Source organism: Papilio machaon, chromosome 18 (assembly GCF_912999745.1).
Source record: "Papilio machaon chromosome 18, ilPapMach1.1, whole genome shotgun sequence".
NCBI lineage: Eukaryota > Metazoa > Arthropoda > Insecta > Lepidoptera > Papilionidae > Papilio > Papilio machaon.
In genome coordinates, this window is record NC_060003.1 from 2,123,417 (window position 1) to 2,143,477 (window position 20,061).

Below are 20,061 nucleotides of genomic sequence, written 5' to 3' on the forward strand. Positions count from 1 at the left end.
AATCCTACAAAAATAATGTCATTTCATTACTTACGAAATATTAGAATTTAAACATATATTACATTTATCTTTAATTAGCTTTTACCCGCGACTCCGTCCGCGCGGAATAAAAAAAATGCTCACAAGATAAAAAAGTTCCTATGTCCGTCTCCTAGTTCTAAACTACCTCCCCATCAATTTTCAGCTAAATCAGTTCGACCGATCTTGAGTTATAAATAGTGTAACTAACACGACTTTCTTTTATATATATAGATAAAACTGAGAACAATTTTTCGTATGGATGTTTCCATTCAAACGTACTTTACTTTCATCCATTAACCAAATTTTATTTAGTTCTGAAATTACAAAATTTAATAGGGAAATAAAACCAGTTATAGTTTTAAGAGAATTTATTAGTGTTATAAGATATATCCATTGCCGTTACACTTGTATTACAACATTGTCTTTGTTTTTCAAAGACAATGTGACTAATGACAAATGTCATTGCATTAAAAATCCATTGTGAAAATTTCAACATACTTTTAAATCATAGTGTAACAAGCTTATTTGGGTCAAACGAGAGGTGTTGCAATGGCATAAAAAAAAAACGAAAAGGATCTTGACACTTTTTTGACGTTGACAGGGGGGCGCTATTGAGCTTTCAATTAAGTTAAACTCATATCCAGTCTGATAACTTCGTTCGGTGTATATAAATAAAAAAGCAAATAATATTGATGTTAGCTAAACTATTTTAAACACTATCATTTTACTATAGAATTTCGCAATAAAACTTACTTTAATACATTTATTATGTAGCAACATAACATGCAATTTTAACAAAAAAAATTATTCAATGAAACTAAAACCTGATTTTAAACATCCTAAATTATATTAAGATTCAATAGAAAAATGCATGCAAGAAGTGTAATTATGCAAACACGATATTAATAGGGTCTATACTCTTAGGTAAGATAAATAAAAAAAATATTAAAGGAAATTGTTAGATATTTTTTATTCTCGCCGTAAATGTATACTGCAGTGACACTTGTATACAGTTGAACCTGGATAAGTGAGAAATTCGGGTTAGGGAGAAACATTTATAAGAGAGAAAAATATACCTTACATTCTTACTTATTCAGATTTGATTTTGTTGTAGTTTTTGTTTTGCCAAAGATAAAAAAGATGACAATATCTAATATAAAAAAAATCTCGTGTCGCGGTGTTTGTGGTTAAACTCCTCCGAAACGACTTGACTGAATCTCATCAAATTTTGTGACCATATTGAGTAGGTCTGAGAATCGGACATCTATTTTTCATACGCCAAACCCCATTTAGCTTTTTTAACTGCGCGCGGACGGAGTCGCGGGCGACAGCTAGTTTGTTTATATAATTTTTACAAGTGTCACAGCAATAGACTTCTACGGTTATAAAGTTTGAATCAACTTGTTCTAAAATACAAGAAATTAAAAAACTTGATGCGGTAACTCTAAATGTATGAGACATAGTATTTTTTTTTAATAATAATAATTTTTAATATATTGATTAAAGGTGATCATTTATATAGTTTATAATTTATCTTCTACAATTTCAAAAATTTTTGAATTTAAAATTTTTCCTAAATTCATTAAAAAAATAAATCAATTACTAAATCAAATATATGTTTGGAAAAAAAGTAATCTGCGTGAAATAAAAGAAAAATCATGTTGGTATTATTTACATGAATAGAAACCAGTCATTGTACGCGAACGACACAGTGCGACAAATACTTAGTCCTTTTTTCCACTAGTCGTCAAGCTGTATCCGACTCCTACAAGATTAGTGGAAAATTAAGACCATTTCGTTTCCGCATCACAATGTGTCGTTCCCATAGTTAAACCGGTGATGGAAAACAAAAATGTGGTTAGTAACCTCAGTCTACATCATCTGTGACCGATGTTGTTCCGGAAGGTTCTTCTACCTTCTCCTTCATTCTCCCCTCCCCTTCCTCGTCTTTCTTCTGTGGTACCCAGAGGCCGGCGTCGACGCACCTCTTCATGTAGTACACAGCCTCTTGTTCTGGCATTTTAGCGATTGTCTCCTGCAACATCGGCACATCCTGCGCATCGAAGCATTTCTTCAGCTCCTAAAATGAGAACATAAACATTAAAATCTATATATATATAAAAAAAAGAAAGTCGTGTTAGTTACACTATTTATAACTCAAGATCGGTCGAACTGATTTAGCTGAAAATTGATGGGGAGGTTAGAACTAGGAGACGAACATAGGAACTTTTTTATCTTGTGTGCATTTTCTTATTCCGCGCGGACGAAGTCGCGGGTAAAAGCTATTGTATAATAAATAAAAAATGTCATAATTTTTTATTTTTTTAATTAATTTTCTTTATCATATTTCGTGGCAAAATATTAATACATTTCAATTAAGTTAGAATTAATGGAACAATTGTAGAATTACTATATGTTCCTAATGTGTCCAAAAAAACTATAGAATCTTGTGTGTAGGTAAATATATTTAAAAAAATTATGCAAAATTATGTGGCTTTATATAACTTTTTCTTTTGTTCTTTTGAATATTTAAAAAAAAAAAGCCCAAAACATTTAATTGTTCACTAGACACTTGATGAGATTTGTAAAAATGTTAACACTTACATCAGGCAGTTCCTCATACACTTCAACAGGGTCAAGACCACCGGGACCCAGTCTGGCCTTGCGTTCCTCCTCTTCCTGTTCTCGGATAGCCTCTTGTATTTTCTCCGCTGCACGCTTCTTGATACGTGATTTGAATTGTTCTAACTCGTCATCAAATGAGTCCTTGTAAGTCTTCTCGGCTAATTGTATCCTGTAAGTCATAGATATAATTAGTTTTAAATAAAAATGTGCAAATGAAGCGCTACACTTTGCCACATCACTCACAAATCGAATAAAAGAGTTAGTTAAATCGAAATTTGGAAAGTTATATTTATATTTTTTTATTATTAGGTGTCATGAGCAAGCGTCTACAAGAATTCGCCGTAATAGCGACTGAACCCCATAGAAACTGCAGATGCATTGCTTGCCTTTAATAAATGGAGGAGATGAACTTATGTTTTGTAGTACCCTTAATTATTAAACTATTGAACACTTCATGTACTTACTTGGAGAAGAAAGAGCTGACACAAGCTCTTGGATCTACATCCAGCTGTTTAGAAAGCTCCAGAATGTACTGCATGCAGATAGTCTGATGAGCCACATGCTCCATCAGATTGTGTTTCTGAAATTATATTGATTATTTAGATCAGGTATCCCCAAACTATTTTGGACAAATGACCCCCTTTCCCAAAGTGAACCTCAGACCCCCACATGGCCAAATTACCTACTTTTAATATCAATTATTTTTATTATTATTATTTTTCATTCTGACTTAGATTAATAGAGGAAGACAGAGTGAGAATTAGCAATGCTTTAAGTTTAATATCAACCCCAGGGGGTTGATATCGACCCCTTTGGGAATCCCTGATTTAGATGTTCCATTATGAAAATAGATAAATTTTAGTTTTTATCATATTGTTTTAGTATTTGGATCATAAATTACAAGGAAATACAGTAGAATCTCACTAATCCGGCACTTCAATAGATCAACACATCCAATAATCTGCCACATACAGGTCGCACCTGGTTCAACCCTCTACCACTATGCAACAGGTGGTGCACTCAAAACATTTTTAATTATAGCTTTCAAGTGAGAATAGTATAGTTAAAAATGTCAAATAAATTATAAACACAAAACTCTAGTTGCCATGAAAGATAAAATGAACATTGTCATATAACCAAGTAGTTTGAACATTCCAATAATCCTGCACCTTCTGATTTTTAATCATATCAGATTATTGAGATTCTATTGTGCTGTACTTTATTATTTAGATGAATCGGTGAATGTTTGTTTGAAGGTATCTCTGGAATGGCTCAAAGGATCTTGATGAAATTTGTCACAGATGTAGAACATAGTTTGGAAGAACACATAGGCTACTTATTAAGTTTTTATTTTTTAAGACAGCTAGTTATAATATAAAGAACAAATAATACATGTTTGAAAATTATTGAATTTCCTATGAAATGGCACCATCTAATTATTGACAGTGATATGCATAAAAATATGTATATAATATCTTTAATTAAACACAAAATGGATGCACAGAAAGAGGATATTTCACTTTTCATTAGCTACCCCTCCACTGCCAAATGCATCATTTCCTATCATCCCCATCCCATCATTTCATTTAAGAAAATTATTGGAACTCTATGGGTTAGGTGAATGGATGATTGTTATTCCTTTTAGAAAAAGAAAATGAATTTACCTCTTCCATTTCTAAATTGATGCACCATATAACAAGATAATTTGCAGTTTCTTCACAAACTAATTGGTTGTGGTCTAACAGGAATTTCTTAGAATCATCATACTTCCTCAGCATTCCAAATTGTTTCAATAATTTTTCATTTTCTTTTATGAATTTCTTCATTTTTGCCTCTTTTTCCTCTTCAGTGAGATTTTCATCACTAGATCTAGCCGGCTTTGTATTAATTACTGTTTTTGTGAATCCTGGAGCACTTATTGTGTCAACATTCCACGGAGTTTGCTTCTCTTTCTTTCTTAGTTCTTCTTCTTTTTTAAGAATCTCTTTCTCAGTCTTCTCCAGTTCGCTGAGAGCTTTTTTCAACGACTCCAAATTGGGACTAGACGGATCAGTCTCTGCAATCTTCCTTTTGGTTTCGCTTATTTTCCTAAATGTTTCAGACTTCTTCTGCTCGAATTCCTCTTTTTCCCGTTTGCGCTCCTCCATTCTTTCCACACGAGCTTGATGCCTCCATCGGAACAGCGATGGTGTGTCAATATTTGGATGTGTTTCATCTTCATCATCAGAAATCTAATAAGAGAGACATAAAATTAATTATAAACTATAGCAAATGATCTCTTTTACAGTGTTTTCAAGTTTACCACTTTATTTCTAGATTTTTTTTTATAGGAGAAGAGGGCAAACAAGCAAAGGACCGAAAGTATGAAGTTCTAGATGTCATTTAACATGTTCTAAATCTAACCTAACCTATGCAGTGCTTTTTTATTTTAAAATATTACAAACCTAACCTACGCAGTTTTTTACGTTTTTCTTTTGTTTTCTTCAAAATAAATTACCAAAAAAAAAAAACATCGGAATAATGTAAATGAGATCATTCCCTATCGTTTAAGATCAATTTTATAAAAATTCGTCATTAGCTTTTAAGTATGTAAAGTATTACCGAGATATTGATTTGTTAATTTATTAGAGTAATCATTATAATTTATTAGAGTAACGATGAGTTGGCTTCTATAACATAGCTATCGTCATTTAAAAAGAACTAGCGATATTTATAGTTTTTTTCAGGTTAAGAATTTTAATTCCAGCATTTAAGAAACTTGTAATATCAAATAAAATATCGCACCGAATGTATTATATACTAAAACATACAACAATTTGACAAACATACGTTAAATAATAGTAATCATTTCTATTCAGCTCAACATCGTATTGTTTACTTACCTCAATGTCCTTCCACTTACTGTAATCCACCATTTTTTTTTATTTTGAATCTTTTGCTTTCCTTTAAATCGTTTGTAATTACTTTTCCTCGGTCGTAAAACTGTTATAATAAACTTTAAAAACACAAGGCGTGTACACACAACGGATTAACTTTACTTTGGTTTGACAGTTGAATAATCCGGAATATTCTTTCATTTTTCCAGAAAAACTTGCCATATCTTAAAAAATAAACAAGCAGAAAACTGTATAAAAAATACGGAAAATAGTAGCGGTTCCGAGAGAATTAACATGCAAAATATATAAATATTAAATGAATTTATTTTGTTCCCGTAATAAGTTTGTAGACCCCCAAGATAATATAGTTTGCTTATAGTATTGCATTTCGATAATGCGATTTTGATAAATAAGATTTTCATTTAAATTTTACTGTAGCATCTACAATTAATCATTCATTTTTAAAATAAAAATTAATCCGATAGGCGAGCGGAATGACTATGTTGGGACACCCGGGGAAAATGCGTTTTTTTCATGAGATAATAAAACAGTATAATTTGAAAATATCTTTATTCATATCAATTACATCAAAATTTACTTGCCTAAACATTATTGATCTCGTCACTCTTTTCTTTTACTTTCCGTTCTTTGCAATGATGTTATAATTTCCATTGGTAAAACATTTGACCTATCTTTTGGTAACTCATTCTGAATAGATGACATGAATGATACTCAAGCGCAATAAATTAGGTTCCTTTACAAACATATTAACTAGCTACGCTAATTTATTGAATTAATTTTCTTTAAACTTTACTACTTTATAACGTTGTGTTTCGAAATGTTTATTGTTTCTTTTTTTTCTTCGCCAGCGTTGTTAAAATTGTTGTCATTGTGGTGGTGGACGACTCGAATGGTGTGCTGTCGTTTACAAAAGATCTAGCATCATATTCTATTTCAACTTGATTATCATCAGGAATACTTATTTGGAATTGAAGAAGCACGACTAAATACGTAACCATTGTCGCTAAGAGCTGAAAAAATACAAGTTTTTTACATTTATATTACATTTTAAATTTTCTTTTATTCTTCTGACTCCTTTACTATTGACAGAGAAAACTATTCAGAACTACTTACAGATTTAAATAGGTTTCTATTTACATCGAAAAATCCGCCGAGACTTATTTGTGAGGGATTCATTTCAGTGGCTCGGAGAAACATATTAACTTCGGTTTGCGCGTCGGTATTCATCCAGGAGAGTTCAACCATTAGCAATTTCTTTTGGAAATTTGTACGTACCTAATAGAAAAATATGAATAAATAATGTACTTATGTGGCAATAAACGTTTGTTGTATTCTATTATTTATTGTATCCAAACAATTATAATTTAAAGTTGTTACAAGTGTTATTACGATATCGTGAGTTCGATTCTCAATGCGAGTACGAGTAAATTATAAAAAGTAATAGTGCATAATTTACTTTATTAAATTAGACGTGAAATGGTTAAACTACAGGTAATTTGATCTAAAACAGTGCAATTTATGCATCGTCACGGTACAGTTAAAAAATTATACTATCTTACATTTTGCGAAGCATAATGTGCTTCGTCACAGATAAAGAAGAGTAGAAATATGCTGCATGTTGCTGTCACAGCAAGTCCAATATCTTTAATGCCGAAACCATCGGAAATCTGGCTCAGGAGACCATATATTGATAGAGTAACGATCAGAAACAAATAGAGATTGACAAAGGTGAAAGTGTAGCAATTGGCTATGCCAGTGTCACGGGCTAGTTTACTCAGACGCAGCCATAAAGCACGATATTCAGCGACTTTTCCCGCCGGACCAATGTGCCGGAGAGCCTGAAATATTGTCACTAATAAGTAATATAAATGAGATTTTTTAGATAGATGGATGTTTGTTAGAAGGATCTTGATGAAATTTGATATAGTTGTAGAACATGGTCTTGAAGAACACATAGGGGTACTAATGAAGTTTTGTTTTAATTCCGCGCGGATGGAGTCGCGGACAAAAGCTGTTAATGCATATTCAGATCGAAGGTAAAAAGAAATTTATGACACCAAAAAAATTGTAAAACAAACAAAACAATGTAGTATATGAGACCATTTTCTATAATTTAAAATCAATTTTATGAATAAAAATCTTAATTAAATTTAAAATCTCACCAGTTGAAAATCATCAGCTAATATTTTGGCGCAAATGCTTAATGTCTCACAGAGTAGATACCAGTAACCTCCGAGGATGTATGTCAATATCTCCAGGAATACGTATGGTATAATTTGTACCAGCTTGAAGTCAACCATCGTGACATGGGTTATTATCACTGAGGTGGTCGATAGAATAGGTATTATGACCGCGATAGCAAGAGACTTTCTATATAAATGTAGAGGCAGCACTTGACCGGATAATTTTTTGTAGTTTACCTGATTTGAAACAAAAAAAAATAATTAAAAATTTGCTGTTACACAAAATATGTTGTAGGATTGATATACCACTGAAATCAATATTAAATCTTTAAGATTGATTAGAATATTATTTCAATTACTTAGTTAGACACGGAGAACTATTGGGATCGGTTAAATTTGTACCAACAGGATGAAACTTACCTCGAAATCGACCCACCCATTGAGCACTCCTGCAATTTTTCTCGTTTCATACCACATTATTGGGACAACAATCATCGGAAACAAATACACCGTGAAGAGATACTCGATGACCGCTTCTTCAAATTTCCCTTCTGCCGTTCGTAAGATTTGAACTTTATGTAAAGATAGATACAAAATATAGCTGATCAGTAAAAGATAGAGTATAGCGGAATAAACCATGGAAATTGATGTTAATTTGAACTGGTTTAATCCGGGTGACTTTCTTGTTAATGGCAAAACACCCATAAGTCTCAATAAATTAAAAACGGGACCGATATTCTCATAAATTATGTCCTTATATATTTTTGTTTCTATCAAATTATTTCTTAAAGGTACAATAGCGTTCTTTGAAGATTTATAATTGGGTGTCCTTACTGGAGTCACATCTAAAAATACTATTTTATTTTTCGGTTTTTCATCAAAACGACTCACGAAACCGTTCGGTATAGGTAACGTTTTAGAATATATATTTTTGTTGCTGTGATAATAGGACATTTTGGACGCGTTTTTTTTTAGAAAATCGGTCCGTACGAATACAATTGTGGAGTAAGAATGGGGAAAAGATTTTAATGTTGTAAGGGGACGGCAAAAGTAATATTTCATAAGTTGACATGATGATTATGGCAGTATAACGGAGTGTTTTGACGTCTTTCGTTAATCATTCACGCGCTTTTCACCTTGAAGCGACCTTGGAAGACCTTGAATGGGCTGCTTTTGTTTATTTTTTTTAATTCTACACGTGTTTTCAAGAACATCAGGTAACTTTTTTATTTATTAAACAACTTTTTATTAACAATGATCGTAATTCCAAGAATGTACACATAGACTTTCGTTCATGGTGGTAATGTGAAACATCAATAATTATTATTACAGCGCAACTCTTTCCTCCCAAAAGTATAACAAAGATGGGTTTGTTTGTTTTTTTTTATTAAAAAAATAAAAAGGTAAATGTTATATTTACAAAACCATAGCTAAAATTTGCAACAATTAAAAGATTTACCGCCATATTTCTATACTTTTTATGGGACAAGATTTAAGCAAAAATATGACGGACAAACAGATCTATGTGCAAATTATTTATGATATAGCGATCTAATTAATTCAAAGTAACCATGACGAATGGATAAAATGACTGTGTGAAATATGGTAGTATTTTTCCAGCCAATTTTGTAGTTAGTATTCAGTAAAGGTTAATTTGGTCAATATTGATTTTTACGAAAGAAAATTACTCTTTCAAGATATTTACCGGACACTATAGTATAACTTAATGAGTTACGTCCGAATAAATAAATTCTGTCGTTGCTTTAGTAAGCAAAGCTCTTTATTTTATTGCGCATAAAACTAGGAGACCGCAACAAATAAAGTCGACTCATAGTATTCTAGCCATGTCAAATGTAGGCCGTAAACGAGCACTTTTAAATATTGTAGCGTCAAGTGGATAGAACTTCGGTAATGTACATCTTGGATTTTATTACCTGTGACGTCATAAACGTTTACGTAAACAATGTTGCCAGTGACAAATAATTTATAATAGAAATCAATTTGCTAGCATTTCTGTTTTACTTTTGCTTAATGAGCCAAAAATGATGTAAAGATAAAAAAGAAAAATACTGGTTCCCTGGATAAATTATTAATAATAATTACTGAATATTAAACTAGGTTTTTTTCGTAACTACGTCATTTGTAGGCGGAAAACTTTAACGACTTATTTGCCGTAGTGAACAATAGTGTTTAGAATAGGATTATTCCATACTTTATATTAGTATTCTTACATTAATAGGGTGTTCATATTATCATTTATGTTTTTATAAGTCTTTCGAAAACCACAGATTTCTAGAATAAATGATTATGTAACTAATATTATTTAAACCATGTATTTTTTGATAAATTTAGTTAACTACAATACCGCCTCAAATATTTTATATTGAATTGATGGCCGCAATCGGCTTCTAACACCCGTGACCTAACCCTTCATCTATTATTTAATTCTTTAAGCCTTTTAAAACACGTATTTGAAAACAGTATTTATAAGCAAGGTCAATATCAATTTCAATCATGTAAGGACAACAAAAAAGGGATAAATTCAGCAAGAACCTGTCCGCTTGTAGGACTGGTTGGTATGCGTCGAGTGTGCGGGTTTCCTCCTGAGCCCTTGACAACTTTGTCACGCCCTACACACGTGATTTGATTTCCTTTTACAACTACCTACGACTAGGGAGACTATGTTTTATAAATTTAATAGATAGTTTTTTTAAGTAATAGAACTACTTTGAACGCGTGGAAATTTAAAATATTTCTACCCTAGGTCAACCGGGGATAGTGAAGCTTTCCAACAGTGAAAGAATTTTTCAAATCGGTTCCGTGTAGCTACGGAGCCTATTCAATGCAAATAAACCTTTCCTTATTATAATTTTAGTAAGTATAGATGTTGCGTCTGTAGGCATTTGAAGCACGAGATTTTATACACACTTCTGCATCACAGTAGTTTTCCAATATTTTAACGAATTTATAGAATTGTTCATGGCGATGGTTGACCATACAATTACTGCTATTTTTTTTATCTTAAACAAGTTTTAAAAGATTTTCGATAACATTTTATCTATTGTTCTTAACTAATTTCCTACTAAAACTTTTATCATGAAAAATATGCGTTGTCATGGTGACTAAGATTTTAAAAAGGTAAATATGGACACTATTCCAAATAGACAATGTTTCCTTTGGCTTTGCTTGGCCCTTTATTCAATTACTGTATGTTTACTTCCATTATTATGTGTCAGAAATCTATACAAATAAATGACATTTGATATTTGATATATTTATCTGTATATATAATATACAGATAATCCAATTAAACTAAATTAAAATTAAATTAATCTAAATAAACTTTTTATATAAAACTTCAAAATTTCGTTATTTTTACTAATATTCTTATATATTATTCTAATATCGGGACCTCAAACAGCTTAATCGTGGTATGAATCCCGTTTCTTACGAACAGTATTTTTTATATTTCGTGCACGATATTTTTAAAGTAATTCAATAAAAATAAAAATTGTCTTACGTACAGCAGAAACTTGTGGTTAATTAGATATACAAAAATATGATTACACAATATTTCAGTATATTTTTTTTTAATTTGCGTAATGCGCGATCTGATAATATATAGTAAATTACAACTTAAGATAACACAAGATTCAAAAACATCGCAGTCAATCCATTTCGCGCTTTACTTTTTGTAAAGATGGCAAGTGAAGACCGTTTGAATTATGTGGTGAAACAAGTTACAAAGAATTTAGGATTGAAGAATTATAAATACACAAGAATTGGCCTAGATGAAACGATTGAAAATTATCTGGGAGAACTTGAATTTATTACGATAACCGGAGAAACAGATGATGGAGAAATTAAAAAGGATATAGTTGTAAAATTCGCACCGAACAGCGCGGAGCTTAGAGAATGGGGAGCTCTTGATGTAGTATATAGAGTTGAGACAGCTGTGTACACAGTTTTACTGGCACATTTCAAAAGATTAGCTAAATTTGATACAAGAGAACTGTTCCCGGAATTTTTGTATTCGGATTGTGAGCAATATAAAGAAGTTCTAGCCGTGTCGAACATGTGTAGTAATGGATTCCGTAGGTGTGCTGGTAACAGATTTCTTGATGCAGATCATATGTTAGTTTCTTTGAAATCATTAGCTAAATTTCATGCCCTTTCAATGATATTGAAAAATGATATTAAGAAAACAGAAGATTGGAATAATTTGGTGCCAAATTGTTTTGAATATCCACCTAAATATACGACTTCTTTGAGGTTATATCATGGCAGGGGAATTTAGATAAATTGGTAGACACGAAACATAGGAATGTATTTAGAATTATTGATGCTAATTTTGATGACGTCATCGTCAAAAATACGAGGGATGTAAAATGTTTGATATACGCGCATGGAGACTATTGGAAAGAAAACATATTGTACAAATATGAAGTAAGTCTTTTAAATATTCTTGTTAATAATATAAGAACCCGTTTTCTTCGATAAACTAAAGACGACAATTATGTTGTATTTCACATGTCAAGACGGTGGAGGTTCATATTATAATGGGCTTAAAGAATTTACGTATTTGTAATTGTATCCAGGAAATTTAAAGCAAATGATGTCATACTTGTACAAGAACACTGTAGATACAACAGTGGTAGATTCCGCAACAACAATATATGTTAGGACGACCGGCGAAATATCGCCACCACGACGATTTTGATGATTCTGACGGGAAGCTAGCTAATGTTCGCCGGAATATTAAAAGCCTCTTTTTGGAAATACTGCGCTGACGAAGTTGCTAGTAGAAGGTTCCTATTTGCTAACATTGTTCTGTGCTCATTGTTTCAGGACGACAAACCTGTTAAAGCGTGCATATTGGACTTCCAAATGACCCGTATGTTTTCACCCGCTCAGGACTTCCTCAGTTTTGTAATTACTAGTTTCGACAGCAAACTCAGGAGACAATATTACGAACTATTTTTGTCAACATATTATGATTGTTTGAAGGAAACATTTTCAGAACATGGCTTGAACTCTGATGATTTTTATTCTAGAGACGACTTACATCATGATTTTAAATCAGTAGCTCCATATTGTATAGTTTATGTTAATTTATCATTTTCTTTATGGCTTGGTCTGGAAAATAATGCATTTGTAAAAAGCAAAAATGTCAATTCAGAAGATAATGCAAATGTTTTACAATATAAAGAAATCATGGCTGGGATTATAGAAGATTTTCTACAATTCGGCTATCTGTAATTCAAATAATATTACTCGCCATTTGTTTAAAATTGTTTATTTTTAATACATTTTAAATTAAAAAGGACGTTAATATGATATAGCTGTTTAGTGTTGTATACAAATAAATAAAAACTCTAACGATTTGTGTTTTATTCATTTTATAATGTAATAACTTCTCGGTCGAGTTGGTACGGAAATTCCTTAGTTGCGCTGCAACAAAAACTTGAATAAGTAAAAAATTATTAACATAAAAAGTTAATTAAAAAGAAATACATGTACAAAATCATATAAATACGAACATTTTCTTGTTTTTGCTTGCATTATAACAGATAAGAGTAAATAAGATAAACCTATTTGAGTAGCATACATTCACATCGTTAACCAAACATTTCGCAGTACATTTCTGATAGTGAAATGACAAACGAACAACGTTTAACTTCGCTGTTAAAGAAATTAGCTGAGAAGCTAGAATTAAAAAACTATGAATATAAATTCCGAAATATACAAGAAACAATAGAAAACTACTTCGGTATACTTATACCGATGACGTTAAAGGGTGAAACTGAAAATGGTGACTGGTCGAAAGAATTAATAGTGAAAATGCCACCGAATCGAGAGATATTGAGAGAACTTGGCGTTATCAAAGTGTTATATGGTGCAGAGGTTTTTGTTTATAGCGTTTTAATTCCACATTACAAGAGACTTTCAAAGTTTGATTTGAGTCAACTGTTCCCTGAATGTTTTTATGCAGATTCTACTCTACATAATGAAGTGATTGTGTTGAAAGATATGTGCAAAGAAGGATTTCAACGATATAATGGCGACAGATTTTTAGATGCCGATCATATAATCGTATGTTTAAAATCATTAGCTCAGTTTCATGCACTTTCAATGGTTTTGCAACATAATGTAAAAAATATTGAGGACGAAAAAATTATGACCCCATATAGCTCCACTTACCCGACACAATTGATGGTCGCGTTCAGAAATTCTTTAAGTAATAACTTAGATATATTCAAGGATACTGAATACGGAGCATTTTATTCTATGATTCTTACTAATTTTGATGATATTGTCGATAGTAATACGAACAAAGCAAGCCGCCTTGTATACGGCCATGGAGATTTGTGGAAGGAGAATATCTTGTTTAAATATGAGGTAAATATTTACTTTAAGGAACTTTTTATTTAATATTTTTTTTAAACAGAAACGAGTTTATTCTCTAAGAATCAACTATAATTAAAAGTCAGGCACAAAAATAATGTTTCAATGCTATTTCTATACTTAATTAATTTTATAGTCATGTTCTTTTTCAGGACAATAAACCTGTAAGTGCGTGTATACTGGATTTCCAAACAACTCGCCTTTTATGTCCCGCTCAAGATGTCTTAATATTTATCCTTACAAGTACAGAAACAAAAGTCAGAAGGAATTGTTATGAATATTTTCTATCTATCTACTACGAATGTCTGCAGCAAACTCTATTACAACATTCCTTGGACCCCGAAACTACATACTCAAGAAGTGATTTCAACCGTGATCTCAAAACAGTGGCCTTTTATTGCTTTATAGCAAGTAATTTGGCTTTTTCCTTGTGGTTAGGTTTGGAAGAGAAAGCATTAATACAAAGTAAAAATATTTGCGAAGAAGGAAATGAAAAAACTTCAGCTACACTTTATTACAAACAAATAATGCTTGATATTGTGCAAGATTTTGTTAATTTTGGTTACTATGTACCGAAGGGTTTTGAGTAATATTTCATCATCTACCCCATATTTACGTTTTAGAATGTACTTGTTTTATTGAAGTGGATTTGACAAATAACACAAATCCTTCTTCCTTTATTATAACCAAAATATAGTGAATTTCCCTTTACAAATATTATAAATAAAATAGTCGTAAAGGGAAATTAATGATCTCTGTCTCTCTGCGAATTTATGTTTAGGTATATTTCAGTAACTTAATTTGGCTCCAATAAAATCTTTTAAAATGGAACACAAGTTTGACAAATGACATTGTCAATGTCAAACAATTTGTAAACAATGTAAAAATGGCAAACGAACGAGGTCCACGCGATCGCGACTATTATGAGGTGAACCGGTCTTAAAATAGTATTTTTCATTGCTTTAATACATTTTATTGTATATAATCAGAAATTGGTTTCAGTTAAATAATAATATGTCTGAATTAATTTCTTTAAATTATATAGCAACTGTTGTAAATAATATAGCCGTCGCCTGCGATTTAATGGAATGGAGTTATTTAGAAAACAGCTTGGACGCAAAGGCTCAGAACTATTTTGGTGTTCTTATTCCAATATCTGTAGAGGGGAAAATAAATAACGAAAATGTATCTTTAAAATTAATGTTGAAATTAGCACCGACCGACGACAGATACCGCGTAAGCGGGGCAGTGACAGCTATGTTTGCGCGAGAAATATATGTATACTCGAAAGTTTTTTCAAAATATCAAGATTTACAAAAACGTTTACAATCTCAGTATATTATACCAAAGTGTTATTACTTATGCAAGGACTATTGTAAAGAAGCTTTAGCAATTCAAAACATGTGTGAAATAGGTTACTTACCATTTATCCACTATATGTTTTTAGACGTCGATCACTTGATTGTGTCTTTGAAAAGTCTTGCAAAGTTTCATGCTCTATCTTTTATAATGGAATCTAAGGAAACTGAATTATTTGATGAGGTGAAAAAGATATGTTTACCATTATCAGAAAATACCAATAAAAGGTATATTGATATTTTAATTGATAGACTGGAAAAGGCTTTACTAAAGTTTGACAACACTAATTATGTGCCATTATTAAGGAATTTAAAACAGAATTGTACTAAATATATAGAGGATGTATATTCATCTTCTGAAAAGAACTGTCTATGTCATGGAGACATCTGGAAAGAAAACATACTTTATAAATACAAGGTGAGAAATTTGATTTCTTTTTAATACATTTTACAATAAAGAATATATATTTTAAATTCATCATTTATTAAATTAATTACGAACAGGTTAATTCACTTATGATTGTCCGGTGACAGCACTGACTAGCTTCAGATCTTCAGACCCATTGGTCCATGTTCAGGGAGAGTGTTTATTTTGAATTCTTCATGTTTGCGTCACATCTGGCACTCATCATTTATAAAAAATAAAATAAAATTTATTACTAAATATTATATTTTATTCTTAGTTTTTTTTTCAGGACAACAAACCAGTATCTGCCTGTTTGATAGATTATCAAACTGCAAGAATGAGCAGCCCTGCTTTTGATGTATTATATTTAATAACAAGTAGTGCTGATAGTAAACTGAGACAAGAACATTTTTCCTCACTTATTGATATTTACCATAGTACATTATTGGAGTTTGTCAAGGATGCCAACATCAAAAATGTGTACAGTCATAGACAATTAGATCAAGACTTAAAGATAGTTGGACCTGCTTGCTTTATAGTTGCAAATACAGCTCTATGGTTGTCAAGTGGATTGCAACAGGAGGGCCATGTGCGAAGCAAGAAAGTCTTACAGACAGAAAGTGAGATAGCAATGGCCGTTGATAATTATAAAGCAATAATAAAAGAAATTTTAGATGATTTTATTGTTTATGGATACTTACCAGAGGTATCAAGTTAATATTATTCTGTTCTATTATTTAATATGAATAAATGGTGCTATGAAACAGATAATTGGTGGGTTAAATAAATAGGTAAATGTTTGAAAAATAGTCAACATTTTTACTAATGATCTGATTTTTAAATGTTTAAGTTATTTGTAAAAAAAAAAATTGCGGATTTTAATTTGAATACTAACTTAACTGTATATATCAACAACTAACTATATTTTGATATTCTACATATGTCAAATATATGTCAAATAAAATGTATATTAATATACATATGTATATATTATATATTATTACTTTACTTACAAAAATAAAAAAAAGTTAAGTTGATTTCATGTTTTTTTTCTATTTGTATAGAGCGTACCTAAAGAAAAAGAAACTGGGAAAGAATCGGGTTTTGTTTTTGCCAGCAAAAATAAATACATACTTTATGTTTAAATAAGTATTATTCTGTTTTCTTTTTGTTGTTATAAAATCCGTTATTTAGTTTTTAGATTCAATTTAATTACTTTCCCGATACATACAGCTTTGTATAGCTAAGTACAATACAATAGCGGCACAATATTGCGGCGAAGCCTTAACTTTTAGCTCCGTCGCAGACGATTTCACTTCCTTTTTGCAGCTCAAAGGAAAGCTCCACAACTTCCTGTTAGAAGCAATCCACTACAAAGGTTTTATTTTGCTTAACTTATTGTACAGTTATTCATATTTTTATTATGTAAACCTCGTAACACACTTGTTTATCGCATGTTTCAAGATAGAACGCTACAAAATTAAAGTATACAGTTTAACAGTGGTAGACGCCAGTAACAATATCTGTTGCACGAATTGTCCGGCCCACCCGGTGAAATACCACATACAGAAGACAGACGTGAAGTGGAAGTAATTCCAAGTACAGTCTGATGAGTGTGGTGTGAGCGACAGCTAGTGATTATATAAAAATTTAAATTTTGACAATTGCATTGGAATGTTTTATTTTACGTAATGTACTTAAATAATGAAACAAAGTTTTTCTATGTAACAAAAATGAATTGAATTTCAGCTATTTTCAATATATCGACGCTGGAAAGCATAAACGCTGTAACCCTTGAAATCGCGAATATGTTTTTCACACGTTAATAATTTCAACCATTATCAAACGATAATGATTTTATTATAGGTTAGCACAAACTACACAACATTGCTAAATACCGCATGCTTGTAGGCGTATCAGCTCACGAGTTATCATTTTTGGCTTTCCTGTAAAGTTCATACTTTCGGGGTTACAGCGTTTATGCTTTCCAGCGACGATATAAAGACATAACAAATAATAGTCGTGTTGTTCATAAAACACGCTACACAAATTAACAAAATGAATTTAATATATTCACAATCATGAAAAAAATCATCTTTATAATATTTGCATAGACTTACGTAGCAAATAAAAGTTGCTCATTTATTTATGAAGTAATATTTATTTTGTGTAACGTATTGATGTTGTTACCGACCTATCAATTCCACTAGATTTATTTTAAATAGGACGAATCATTAAATGGAGTGAAAAGGGAGGGTCTTGAGTAGCAAGGAAACCGTTCATTGAAAAAAAAATTCGGGTCGGATCGTTTTTCAACAATTTTGCAAGTGAACAGTATTACTTTATGTTATGCTTTTTTATATGTTTAGCTAAACAAAGATTTTTTGAAAATTATAATTTATGATACATAATTTTGCCTTTTTCAGAAAGAAGACAATGTAAACTTGAAGAGTTACGAAATAAGTTCCCTTAGGACAACTCAAAATAAGTTAAGCATTTTAATAAAAATAAAGATCCCAAGGGAAATTACTACAATGAATGAATAAGTGCGTTATATGATTTTTTAATCGAAACGGTAGATTTCGTATACATTTTTAAATATTTTATAATGGTTGCTATATAAGGAATAACCTCCTTCTTTTTGAAGTCGGCTAAAAAGTATCAAGACATTTTACTCCAATTTACCCAGTATTGCTAGCGTCAATTTCTTTTTTCCCTTTTTGCCATCAGATCCTGGTAGACCTATAACAATACAACAAATGGCGAGAATAAAATAGGCATAAAATACCACGGCTTATAGTCAGAGCATTTTATGAAGTTTACAATTTAAAAATTTAATAAAATTTCGACTTTAAAATAGTCTGCATTGAACGTTTGGACGTAAAATTGAATCTTGTGAAACGCCGCAGCGAAACAGTCGTATATTTCCTTTATTGTGCCCGCACTGAATGTTCCCACCCCTAATCGCTGTACGACGTGAGCGATTTAAAACTACTGAGCGATTTATAAGGAATGGATAAGTGAACTGATTTTGATACAGTTTTATAAAATCATTCACCCTGTTTCGGTCAACATGAATATTTATGTATTTTGGCTTAAAAAAATTAAGCCAAATTTTAAGGTTTGTAAAACCTTGTGTGCCGACCCTACGTGAGTGGGCAAAGGCCAGGGAGGGAGATGATGTATGTAGCTTACATTTTAGAATGAACAAAATTTTAAGATTGCGCATTATAGTTTTATGTAGCTGTTAACATCGATGTAAATTTAAATCATAAAATGAACATTGTAAAAGCAAAAAAATAAATTGTAAAGTTTAATAAACTCGAAGCGCCCTTAAAGTATCTAAACAATGTTGGGTAGGCTCATAAAGTGTTTTACGTCTTAAATATGCTAAGCTGGTAGCTGTATAATTTTGCAACACGATCGCTATGAAAATTTATGCAAAAGAAATAAATCAGTTGATATTATATTCTTTGAGAATTATGACTGACTTTCAGTTGGAGTTTGTCCCGTCCAGTGTTACGTTTTTATTTTAATGTCGGAAAATAAGATGATTTATGTAACTACTTCAAGGACAAGTACGATTTTTAGAAGAGAAAAGATGACAAAGGAAGGTTTAAATCAAGCAGAAATTTGTATGAATTGAATTACCTACATTCAAGACTTTTGTCTATTATAAAAGAAACTAGTGTGCTCTTCATATTTGGAGTACCTACGTAATAGGGTCTTAACCTATTACATTTAAAATCGACGACGTAAGGGTTATTGAAAAATAACCTAAAATCCAATCTAAACTCGTAATGGACTTGTCAGGTTATTGCAATCACAGACGTTATTTTCTAAATAGAATTTTTACCTCGAATATGAATTTATTTTGCATAGATTTCAATAATGATGAAGTCGATAAATTATTCTATTCGGATTTGCATATTATAAGAACAGGATTTAGCTTCTTAACGCCGTTTAAAAATACATTATTTCTGTAATACCTTAACAGTGGTAGAAGTTTTATAGAGCTAGGCCCGGCCTCGTACTATTTGGTATCGATCTTTCCCTTCCTCTGATCTACATTATTTGCCATCAGTGCCAATGCTTAACCTCTTGGGTGTTCTTTAACTCTATTATTAGTTTTACTCATCACCACCTCTACTAACCGCAGTCGTTAT

At 31.3% G+C, this 20,061-nt stretch overlaps 5 protein-coding genes across 5 annotated transcripts; 3 read left to right on the forward strand and 2 right to left on the reverse strand.

Annotated features, from left to right (window-relative positions):
* Positions 1 to 1,644: 1,644 nt before the first annotated feature.
* On the reverse strand, positions 1,645 to 5,713 carry LOC106715422 (hsp90 co-chaperone Cdc37). Its single transcript, XM_014508709.2, has 5 exons — positions 5,529 to 5,713; positions 4,311 to 4,877; positions 3,111 to 3,226; positions 2,626 to 2,815; positions 1,645 to 2,101 (listed from the first exon to the last, which is right to left on the reverse strand). Exons 1-5 carry the CDS (start codon positions 5,559 to 5,561, stop codon positions 1,889 to 1,891), a joined length of 1,119 nt encoding a protein of 372 aa, XP_014364195.1. The 5' UTR covers positions 5,562 to 5,713; the 3' UTR covers positions 1,645 to 1,888.
* Positions 5,714 to 6,223: 510 nt separating this feature from the next.
* Positions 6,224 to 8,938, reverse strand: LOC106715460 (gustatory and odorant receptor 24). Its single transcript, XM_014508752.2, has 5 exons — positions 8,147 to 8,938; positions 7,706 to 7,963; positions 7,103 to 7,381; positions 6,657 to 6,818; positions 6,224 to 6,553 (listed from the first exon to the last, which is right to left on the reverse strand). The coding sequence occupies exons 1-5, from the start codon at positions 8,786 to 8,788 to the stop codon at positions 6,365 to 6,367; spliced, it is 1,530 nt and encodes a 509-aa protein (XP_014364238.2). The 5' UTR covers positions 8,789 to 8,938; the 3' UTR covers positions 6,224 to 6,364.
* A 2,429-nt stretch (positions 8,939 to 11,367) lies between these two features.
* LOC106715393 lies at positions 11,368 to 13,047 on the forward strand. Its single transcript, XM_014508678.2, has 2 exons — positions 11,368 to 12,172; positions 12,575 to 13,047. The coding sequence occupies exon 1, from the start codon at positions 11,427 to 11,429 to the stop codon at positions 12,021 to 12,023; it is 597 nt and encodes a 198-aa protein (XP_014364164.2). The 5' UTR covers positions 11,368 to 11,426; the 3' UTR covers positions 12,024 to 12,172; positions 12,575 to 13,047.
* A 237-nt stretch (positions 13,048 to 13,284) lies between these two features.
* LOC123721930 lies at positions 13,285 to 15,133 on the forward strand. Its single transcript, XM_045682091.1, has 2 exons — positions 13,285 to 14,125; positions 14,284 to 15,133. The coding sequence occupies exons 1-2, from the start codon at positions 13,382 to 13,384 to the stop codon at positions 14,719 to 14,721; spliced, it is 1,182 nt and encodes a 393-aa protein (XP_045538047.1). The 5' UTR covers positions 13,285 to 13,381; the 3' UTR covers positions 14,722 to 15,133.
* A 5-nt stretch (positions 15,134 to 15,138) lies between these two features.
* On the forward strand, positions 15,139 to 16,645 carry LOC106715496. The gene is made up of 2 exons (XM_014508796.2): positions 15,139 to 15,907; positions 16,185 to 16,645. The coding sequence occupies exons 1-2, from the start codon at positions 15,146 to 15,148 to the stop codon at positions 16,611 to 16,613; spliced, it is 1,191 nt and encodes a 396-aa protein (XP_014364282.2). The 5' UTR covers positions 15,139 to 15,145; the 3' UTR covers positions 16,614 to 16,645.
* Positions 16,646 to 20,061: the final 3,416 nt, after the last annotated feature.

What these genes read in the sequence shown, in the direction of transcription:
- LOC106715422 (XM_014508709.2), bottom strand. Translation starts at nt 5,561, where the DNA reads ATGGTGGATTACAGTAAGTGGAAGGACATTGAG. An exon ending in GTCAGCTCTTTCTTCTCCAA is followed by an intron (nt 2,816 to 3,110) that starts GTAAGTACATGA and finishes TATGACTTACAG; the next exon opens with GATACAATTAGCCGAGAAGA. An exon ending in TGTATGAGGAACTGCCTGAT is followed by an intron (nt 2,102 to 2,625) that starts GTAAGTGTTAAC and finishes TTCTCATTTTAG; the next exon opens with GAGCTGAAGAAATGCTTCGA.
- LOC106715496 (XM_014508796.2), top strand. Translation starts at nt 15,146, where the DNA reads ATGTCTGAATTAATTTCTTTAAATTATATAGCAACTGTTGTAAATAAT. An exon ending in ACATACTTTATAAATACAAG is followed by an intron (nt 15,908 to 16,184) that starts GTGAGAAATTTG and finishes TTTTTTTTTCAG; the next exon opens with GACAACAAACCAGTATCTGC.
- LOC123721930 (XM_045682091.1), top strand. Translation starts at nt 13,382, where the DNA reads ATGACAAACGAACAACGTTTAACTTCGCTGTTAAAGAAATTAGCTGAG. An exon ending in ATATCTTGTTTAAATATGAG is followed by an intron (nt 14,126 to 14,283) that starts GTAAATATTTAC and finishes GTTCTTTTTCAG; the next exon opens with GACAATAAACCTGTAAGTGC.
- LOC106715460 (XM_014508752.2), bottom strand. Translation starts at nt 8,788, where the DNA reads ATGAAATATTACTTTTGCCGTCCCCTTACAACATTAAAATCTTTTCCC. An exon ending in ATGGGTGGGTCGATTTCGAG is followed by an intron (nt 7,964 to 8,146) that starts GTAAGTTTCATC and finishes GTTTCAAATCAG; the next exon opens with GTAAACTACAAAAAATTATC. An exon ending in TAGCTGATGATTTTCAACTG is followed by an intron (nt 7,382 to 7,705) that starts GTGAGATTTTAA and finishes ACAATATTTCAG; the next exon opens with GCTCTCCGGCACATTGGTCC.
- LOC106715393 (XM_014508678.2), top strand. Translation starts at nt 11,427, where the DNA reads ATGGCAAGTGAAGACCGTTTGAATTATGTGGTGAAACAAGTTACAAAG.